General features: G+C 40.0%; 1 protein-coding gene across 4 annotated transcripts; it reads left to right on the forward strand.

The window, feature by feature from the left end:
• The first annotated feature begins 332 nt into the window (after positions 1-332).
• Positions 333-9801, forward strand: LOC112247124 (T-box transcription factor TBX3). Of its 4 annotated transcripts, none has more exons than XM_024415804.2 (7): positions 333-1387; positions 2316-2598; positions 2966-3130; positions 4297-4373; positions 4941-5098; positions 6072-6718; positions 7909-9801. In XM_024415804.2, the coding sequence occupies exons 1-7, from the start codon at positions 987-989 to the stop codon at positions 8347-8349; spliced, it is 2172 nt and encodes a 723-aa protein (XP_024271572.1). In that variant the 5' UTR covers positions 333-986; the 3' UTR covers positions 8350-9801. The 4 variants fall into 4 exon arrangements, with proteins under 4 accessions (XP_024271572.1, XP_024271574.1, XP_024271573.1 ...); XM_024415806.2 differs by having other exon boundaries at positions 2984-3130; XM_024415805.2 differs by having other exon boundaries at positions 2316-2583.
• The last annotated feature ends 259 nt before the right edge of the window (positions 9802-10060 follow it).

Genomic DNA, 10060 nt, shown 5'->3' on the forward strand with positions numbered 1-10060 from the left:
ACGGGCCAGCCCTGCCGCTCTGCACACGAGACAGTAATTTCTTATGGACAAAGCAACTGAGACTCGGGCTACTTTTCCTTCGTAGTGTTCCACAGACCGACCTATCGCACTAGTTCTGACGATGTTGACATAATCACACAACATTGACTGGGCAGTGGTGTTTCACGGCAGCGTTTGAGTTCCAAACACCTTTTTATAAGACTGAAGTCTGTCCCCTCCACCCGACCTGTTAAAACCACGCCTACGAAGCCACACAATTGGTCCGAAAGCGTCAAAGAGCCAATCAACAGAGCCCAGCTTCTCGTAACATGCAACAAATCCATATAGTGTCAAGCCTATGGGGCACAGAAGCGCTAGTAATATCTTAGTGCTGGGACCTTACCACCTCTCTGCCGTCAACGGACTCCTTTCTCCGCATACGTTTTTACTGAAATGTGTGTGTGCGTGAAAGAGAGAGGAAGAAATAGTGTGCGTGCGTGTGAGGATGCATGTCTGGAACAAGTAAAGACAGAGGAATTGTTCCGCGCTATCGAAATATTTCAACACATCGCTTTTGCAGCAGGACTAAAGACAATGAGAGCGAATTCGTTTTAAAAAGGATGGCGATATTGTAAACAACATCAAGAAAAGAACGCAACAGTCAATTAAAACGCAGTGACTCACCCTCATTGCTTCAATTCGAAGATTGTTCGCAAGACAACGCATAGAAGAGTGCTCTCGGAAGAAAATATTTATCTCATCACAACTGAAGATTAATGGAGTGCGTTTTTTCATTTCTCATTGCAGACACTCTGTTGGAACTCAGCGAAGGACACTAAAGAACATTCACACCACCCAGCCGAAAATAAGTGGATGCTTATTTCTGTAGTTGTGACGGTGGATTTCTCAAGACTTTCAAACAAGTTTTGCTCGTCAAGAAGGCGACATAGACTGACTATAGTATTAAACTTAATAAATCCATATATTTGGTACCTGCCTGGACTTGGATGAGCTTCCTGATGAGAGATCCAGTCATACAAGGAACGAGTATGGCATACCATCCGTTTTTACCTCACCGGGGTCCGGAATTTGCCATGAGTGCAATGTTGGGTCACCAGCCTCCCTTTTTTCCGGCCCTGGCGCTACCTCATAACGGCTCTCTCGGCTCCCTCTCTCTCCCGGGCGCCCTGGGAAAGCCTATCATGGACCAGCTGATGGGTGCCGCGGAGTCCGGCCTCCACTTCTCATCGCTTGGGCACCAGGCAGCCGCAGCCCATCTGAGGCCTCTGAAGACTCTGGAGCCTGAAGAAGAGATCGAAGACGATCCGAAAGTTCACCTGGAAGCGAAGGAACTTTGGGAAACTTTCCACAAGCGAGGCACTGAAATGGTTATCACGAAATCCGGAAGGTACGGTACACTTTTATGTGTTCTAATATTACATATTTATGTTCTGTAGCTGAAATACATTCGTCTGCCTTTTGGTATTATGAAGATAATTTTGATCATCAATACGATGACATTCCTCTCGATGGAATAAATTGATTGATGTGTGCTTGGAACTGGACCTCCTTCGTGGCCAACATTTTAATTTCAAACTGGTTCATTTCTCATGGTTATATTTGTGTAAATCAGCTGAATATGACAATAGTTTAACTGTCCTATCGACAGAATCTGTATGGTCACAGTCACATTGCATGGGAATGTAATCTCAACACGAGATAAAATGAAGCCCAACCCAAACTATAAAATATACAACACATAAGACTGTAACATTTGAACTTGGACAATCTTATGACTCGTGGTGATTAGGAAAACAAACTGTGAGCGATTCTAAAATGTAGGCCTACGCTACTACAACAACAACAACAAAATCTGTAGTTTGAAGATGTAAACTGAAACATGTAGGTCTATATATATTATGATAAAAAGTGTAATAACAACTGTTATTAACACAACAAAGGATTAGTGTGCCACAATGCATGCTGTACATGTTATGCGATTTTGTATTATTTATAGGCGGCAGATATTTGTATGGCATGGGTGTTAGAAGGCCTACCGAGTGTTTTGTATCCTCGCACAAGCCTCTGGTTGATTTAATCATTTCTGCATGCATTCAATCTTATGGCTGACGCATATACCGTATGCTACAGGCCTACAAATAAATGTAGCCAAATATTTGTAATAATTTAGTATTTGCAGTATGTAACATTGTCATTATCCTAAATAGTATAATAGCAATGCAAATATGTCTGTTTCGTGTGAGTGTAGGCTATCATTATTCAGTCAAGTAGGCTAGTTCACTGTTTTTAAGTGATTTTCTCATTCCATTTCACAGGCGAATGTTCCCTCCGTTCAAAGTGAGATGCACTGGCTTGGATAAGAAAGCAAAGTACATTCTGTTGATGGATATTGTTGCAGCCGATGACTGCAGGTATAAATTTCACAACTCGCGTTGGATGGTGGCAGGGAAGGCCGACCCCGAAATGCCAAAGAGGATGTACATTCACCCGGACAGTCCGGCTACTGGCGAGCAGTGGATGTCAAAAGTCGTCAATTTTCACAAACTCAAGCTAACGAATAACATCTCCGACAAGCATGGATTTGTAAGTTCATCTAATGTATGTTTTTTTCTTATTCGCATGCTTCTAAACATTTCTGCCATGCATTGTTGTAATCATGATTGTTATTCGTAGGATATTATCAGACGTATTATTATTAGTCTAATAATTATAACCCCATTGGCGTTGCTTCTCTGTGGCCGTCTGTGGCCGAGGGCTGAGAAGGCTTCACCAAAATATTATTATTTTATTTTAATATTTTTTTGTGGGGGGGATAAATGCACTGATGGTGAAATAAATTCAGGAGAATGTTCTAATACATTCCATTTTACCAAGTAAGCCTGAACTACGATTGAGCACTACATGAAATGACTTATCTTCATCAGAAGGCAGAAATCAGTGTGTGCTTATCTTTTTTTTAATCTAGAATTCTTTACTGTTCCAGACCATCCTGAACTCCATGCACAAATATCAGCCCAGATTTCACATCGTGAGAGCCAACGACATTCTCAAACTCCCCTATAGCACGTTCAGGACTTACGTTTTTCCCGAAACGGATTTCATTGCAGTAACGGCCTATCAAAATGACAAGGTAGGGAGAATTACACTTTATTCGTTTATTTTCATGAAATACATTAAATAGTTGGATAGTGAATTTTGCCTTCCTTTTTTTGTCAAATAGTGTATATAGCCAATAGCACTGCGCCATTTGCCATCTTAAAATATGTCAAATGTCATCTTGTTTGAGTGTTAGGCCTAAAAGCTCTCGTGTTCGATACATGTAAACGTCATCTCATGCCGTGTTTCATACTAAGCAAACCAGGCTAGAATGGGTCAGAATTCTCAGGGATTATATGTTATACAGTTTATCTTAATTGTGTGTGTTTATGTGTGTGTGCGTGTGAGAAAGAGAGAGTAAAGAAGCAAGGAAGGAGGGAGTGAAAGTGTGAGAGAGAAAGAGAGGGGGAACAGAATGTGCAGTTAGAGAAAATGAGCATTTTGTTTATAACCGGCTTGGCTGGTGGTAACATTTAATTCCACGTGGCACACCGCGAATCAAAATCATATCTTATGGTGGCTCTTTGATATAAGAGAGAAATGTTAGCTAAATCTTACCTCTGCCCACTTGGGTCAAGCAAAAATGCAGTAAATGTTTGGCAGCCACATGGGTTGAAGAATATTGTAAATCCTGCCAAAATGTGCACATGGGAGGGGCAGAAGGCGAAAGGAAGTGAGTGAGGGAAAATAATGTGATAGCTCTGCGAGAGTTGATATAAAGTACTATGCATTGCACATGGATATAAAATATCTGCAATGGTGGGATGGGATGAGGGCGGGGAGGATCTGAGCGTTAGGGGTGAGAGCGGATGACCTATCGAGAGAGAGGGAGAGAGAGAGAGTTTGTGGATCAATTATAAAATAATTTCCAATCATTCAGATGATGGCTCAATTATTTATATATATATATATATATATATATATATTTATATATATATATATATATATATATATATATATATATATATATATATAATTATATATCTCTCTCTTATATATATATATATATCAAATTGAGCCATCATCTGAATGATTGGAAATTATTTTATAATATATATATATTCCACTTCCTGGGACTTAAGGGTTAACACATAGGCCTAAGTGAAGACATTGGTTTATGAAAAATGTTGAATAAAGAAACGAGGATAAATATCACTCAATTTGCTTCCACGAAACAACTTTGATTTTCATTTATTTCAGATTACACAATTGAAAATCGACCATAATCCTTTTGCCAAAGGATTCCGTGACACTGGCAATGGAAGACGAGAGAAAAGGTAAGGAGTAGGAGTAACTATTCCCTTACTGCACTGCAAAAATGTAACGACTCCTGTAGTAAGATTTTATGGACACGGAGTCTGACTGTGATGTTAGCGAATTCCAAAAAACGATCGTCCTACACGATTTACACGACCCACATGACAGTTGCAAAAAGGGAATAATTATATGACAATCCCTTCAACCTACATTTATACTAGACAAAGCTTATTATGTTGTATTTAAGCAAAATGAAATTTCGAAACTCCTCTAGAAATAGTTTAGCGTTATTGATAGTTAACTCTTCAACAACTTTTCTTGAACTATGTTGACAACAGTAAACAAGAACAATGTTTGGTCTGTGGGTTATTAGTTGTCTGCAGTGGGTTTTAATAGTTTGATTTCTTCGAACAGACATATATATCTTGAATGATAAAATGCATCTTCATAATCTGCCCTCAAAATTTGCCATCTACGCATATATGGTAGCCTACATGGAAATCCACGTTTTTTTACCTTGAATAAATGATTGGCTAGTTTTTGACACGAATAGTTGTGATGACCAATAACTTGTGTGCCTAATGTAGGAAACAGCTGGCCCTGCAGTCAATTCGCTCATACGAGGAGCATCAGAAAAAAGACAACGGGACGTCTGACGACTCCTCTGGCGAGCAGGCCTCATTCAAGTGTTTCGGCCAGGCCTCGTCTCCCGCGGTGTCTACGGTGGGGCCTCCAAACCTGAAAGGTAATTGAGCCCAGAGCTACTTTCCGCATCTCACAGCTCACAGACCCACATAGCATAGTAGCCTAAGCTTGTAAAAAAAAGTGGGCTGAAAAATATTTTCCGGTAATTAGGCTACATTTTGAATTTACTTTGAGTCCAGATTCCTTTCTTTCGAAATAAGTATGTCTGTTGTGTTGAATAATTGCACTACAAATTATTGAATGTTGTCTTGCGCCAACAATAACCTACAAACTATATAACGTGTATGTAGGCTAATTCTTGTATTTGACATTTACAGGATGGCTCTCATGTTCGTGCTAAGCATTTAGCAATCAAGTGAATAATATATCTGCCAAAATGATATAGCTTACTGGATAAAGAATAAAGTGAAACATAAAACAAACTGTCGAGATGTAGGCCTATGCATAGTCACGAACGTATCTGAACGTATCTGAACGACAAAAAAAATCGTCAGAATTGTGAAAACACACCATTACGGCGGTTAAAACGAGGACAATTTGGAGGACGTGATCAATAAGCTGAGGGTTTATCAAAAAAATAAGTAGCCTCTGGATTTCAATGTAGCCCAATACATTATGGAATTAGTATTAGGCCCCGTAATATTAGGCCTCCTTAGCACGATTAGCCAGAAAGTGTAGGCAGAACGCACATTAGGCTAATGTCCTCCAAAAGAGCATGTATTAAAAACGAGGCCTATTTGTTAATATGTGATATAGGCTAATTAAGACATATACTGATTATATATCTCGTTGTAAATTAATATTTCCACGTCATAGGCCTATACCATCGAAAGTCATGAAAAATGTAATCACCATATGAGTTCCATCCCTCATTACGTAGGCTATAGCCTAGCCTATGATAATTGTATAAGCCTATCTGAAGAATAAAACTCAAAACGAAATGAATCCTGATTAACTGAATTAATTAATAATCCTTCCTCATTTATCACTAACTTTTGACTCATTTCTGATAGACTTTTGCGAGAGTGACGAAGACAGCGACGATGAGAGCAAAGATGGCAACCTAAAGGATGGGCCGGACTCCAGTAAGATCTCAACCACCACGGAGGATGGGAAGGATCTTGAGGCGAGCCCGACTAAAGGCCATCAATTCGGTGCCAATGATTCTACCGGCCGGTCTCGGGAAAACCCCCGGAGGACTGAGAAAAGCCAGGCGGACTCACGACAGAGCCCCATCACCGTTATCTCCAGCACCACTCGGTCCGGAGAAGACCTCAAGAGTCCAAACGGGGAACAGCCCAAAGTGGACGAGTGCAGGTCTATAAGCAAGGAGAGCTACATGCCTTTGACTATTCAAACTGACAGTAGTCCGCACTTAAGCCAGAGTCACATGCATCATTTTGGATTTCCACCAGGTTTGGCGGGACAGCAGTTTTTCAGTCACTTAGGTGGCGCGCATCCCTTTCTTTTGCACCCCAGTCAGTTTAACATGGGAGGCGCGTTCTCGAATATGGCCGCGGGCATGGGCCCCTTACTGGCAGCGGTGTCCTCCGGAGGGGTTAGCACCATGGACACGGCCAGTATGGCGTCACCCTCGCAAAGCCTGACGGGAGCTCATGGACTGCCTTTTCATCTGCAGCAACATGTCTTGGCATCACAGGTAAAACCTGTTTAATTACCACCCGCAGTACCTACAGTAATGCCAATGTACTCGCGTTTTTCGTTACATTTGGACTAATATAGCCTACTGGACTATATATGTCAGCATATATGTTCTTGTCTCCATTAATTTATGTGTAAATGTAACGAAAAAAGTATAGGCTAATTTCCATTTCGTTTTAATAGCTTTTTCCTTGTGGCATTAAATGGCACAACAGGGGTGAGCATATTGTAGACAATTGTGTTATAAATAATAACCAAATGTGTTTTATATGGACTCAAGTTTACTTGGATTTTACCTGGAAGGTGTGGATATTATCTGTCTCAATTGTTTAAAGCATATGTTGGGATTTAGGAAGAAACCACCTAAGCGTTGCAACAATAGTTTTAGGCTATAGAGTTGATATGAACTCAGTCATTAAACCTGTGTTTTAGAGGAACATGGCAAATGTTTAAAATACTTCACTGGTTCGGGGAGGGAAAACAACTTATCTGAAATACACAGATTTGCTGTTTTACCATCTAGGCCTACTTTCAAAAAACCTGTTGCAGAAACGATTCCTTCTACATTGCTATGTTCTGTACTTAATGGGCAGCATCATATGCCAACAGGCTATAAATCATTTGTATTTGCATGAACAATTAATTAACTTTTGCAAAGTTGCAGAAAACACGATATCACATGGTGGTGGGTCTAAGATATCGCTAACACTAGAACAACTAAATGTTTTGACAATTTGATTCTCGGAGGATTTCATCGTTTTACGCGAGCATAGAACTTTATATTGTGCTTATTTTAAGGCTTAATTCTATACATGTATTGGTAATAGGCTTAGGCCCTACACCGCACTCTCATTATTGGCCTAAACCATAATACTCATGGCCACAGAAAAGCATAATCGTGTAAATCGCTTTATGAGAAAAGTGAAAGTAGCCTATGTCATGTAAGCCTACAGTACATAACATTTCCCATGATCTCTCACGTGTCTGGATTCATTATTCACACTCACTCGCTACATGACCTCCATTCAAGATATACAGAAACAGAGGTCAAGTACATTGCGACAAATTAAAGTGTAGCCTATTTTTCCAGTTCGGTTGTGTTATTATGGTGCGTCAAAGCTAGCGTCTGTTGAATTAAATTATGCAGGCTAAAGTTAAACTTCTATCCTTCCCCTTCTCTCTCCACAGGGCCTGGCCATGTCTCCATTTGGGAGCCTGTTCCCTTACCCTTACACGTACATGGCAGCGGCAGCGGCAGCCTCTTCCGCAGCCTCCTCCTCTGTTCACCGACACCCTTTCCTGAACGCAGTGCGCCCTCGCCTCAGGTACAGCCCTTACTCCATCCCTATGAGCGTTCCGGATAGCACTCTGCTCACCACCGCCATCCCCTCCATGGCAAGCAGCGCCACCGAGCTGAAAGGGGACGGCATGGCCATGAGCCCAGTCTCGGCCACCCAGGACTCCACCTCGGAGGTCACCAGCCGGTCGTCCACCATATCGTCCCGCTCGGTCTCCCTGTCCCCAAAAACTTGCTCTGGGAAAGATTCCACTAACGACTTGCAGAGCATTCAGCGCTTGGTCAGCGGACTCGATCAAAAACAGGACAGAACACAAAGCGTGTCCCCTTAGATTCTAATGTTGTTGTTTTTGTTGTTGTTGTGATAATAACGATGATAAGGATGACAAGGACGAGTATGACGACACCCTTCTAGCGGATCTGGGTTTAGAAATCGGACCTATTGAACAGTTTAGATTTTGAAATGCACTTTGGTTATATAGCCTACACATCTAATGTATGCTATATTTCTTTTTTGTTAAATTAAACAACACTTTTGAATTTGTCCTGTTATTTGAATACCATACAAGTATTGAAACTGAAAGGTTGGCATGGATGATACTTACAGATCTTTGATAAGTTGCTGCTGTGTCCTATAAGTTTATTTTATGTCGGGTTACTGAGTTAACAACATTTGTTTGATTTAATATGCACTCTGAATTGGTTATAATTATTTGAATTAATTTCCTTTTATATTATAGACTGTTGTGTTTGAGGTATTACTGCATATCTATTTGAAGCCTATCATTATGCTCATAGGGTAGGTGACACTTTGCATGCCCTACAAAAAATACATGTCTCTTTTACGACTGTAGTTTTTTAAAGTTTTTTGGGGGGATTCATTTTCACCAAATTGAAATGAGACGAGTAAGGATAAAAACATGATTCAGGCTGATTTTAAAACCAATCTGGAAAAAAAAGATGAAACCCCTTTCCTCCCCTTTTGCTAAGGATTCAATCAATTGGCCGTCGGTTATTGATTTTACGAACGAATTTTTCTGTATGTCAATTTATAAACACAGGATTATGGAAATACATATGCTGGCACTTGTTTGAAGTAGGCCAAACAGAACCGAGGTTATAAACTTCATGTGCGAGTGGTTGAGACTGTCCTAAAATCGCATGCCGAATCCAGCATAAGTATTCAACTGGCAAAGGAAATCTGAAATAACATTGAAACGGTAATATTGATTATAAATGTAAATAGTGATATATACAAATATTTATGTAATTATTTCATATTGATATTGCGTGTAAATAGAACAGAGTAGTTTGTTTTTGGGGGTCTGTCGTTAATTTATTGTCGATATACACGTGTAAAGATAGTTTGTGGGATATTATCCTTGTTTTGCCATCTGCATTTTATATCCCCTGAATATGGATTTACCTGTACCCCAAATATCCACAGAGCTAGTTATTTTAGCGGACACACTCATGTGCCATTTTACCTTTACCTGTTGTCTGGGTGTGTTAAGTGAATTCAAAAAGAGCACACTGCACCAACGGCTGGAAAAAATTATGAATAATTCTCTCTCAAAAGAAAAGAAACGTGTGTCAAAATATAATAATTTTCTGTTTAAAACATTGCCGCCTGATAGTAAAAGTGCAGAATCTTATTGAAATATGAAGGTTTATTTTGTGTTTCTAAAGTTGTCATTGGGTTATGTTGTATTCGATTTTTGTGTAGTTTACAACATCAACAATGTGTTCTTGAAAGTTTCAATAAAATATTGAAATGCAGTCTTCATACGTTTCCATGTGTCAGTTTCTTTAGATTATGTAAACTATATTATGTGAAACTATATGGACAAATTACAAGGTGAGGTAATTGCTCTAACCAAATCTGTGTTGCCACACTTTGTCCACTTCAGCAATTGAAGATAGAGTTTAGACTATGATCAACAAGTGGAGAAATGCTATTAAGATCCTCTCAAACTCTTTTAAGCTATCATACCTGGAATTCCTTCCTGGACACGAGACCGCGACAGAGCGAGTCTTGTGTGC

Source organism: Oncorhynchus tshawytscha, linkage group LG33 (assembly GCF_018296145.1).
Source record: "Oncorhynchus tshawytscha isolate Ot180627B linkage group LG33, Otsh_v2.0, whole genome shotgun sequence".
Lineage (NCBI taxonomy): Eukaryota > Metazoa > Chordata > Actinopteri > Salmoniformes > Salmonidae > Oncorhynchus > Oncorhynchus tshawytscha.

Coding starts and splice junctions, on each gene's coding strand:
- LOC112247124 (XM_024415804.2), top strand. CDS start 987: ATGAGCTTCCTGATGAGAGATCCAGTCATACAAGGAACGAGTATGGCA. Junction 1,388..2,315: donor GTTATCACGAAATCCGGAAG/GTACGGTACACT, acceptor TCCATTTCACAG/GCGAATGTTCCCTCCGTTCA. Junction 4,374..4,940: donor AATGGAAGACGAGAGAAAAG/GTAAGGAGTAGG, acceptor TGCCTAATGTAG/GAAACAGCTGGCCCTGCAGT.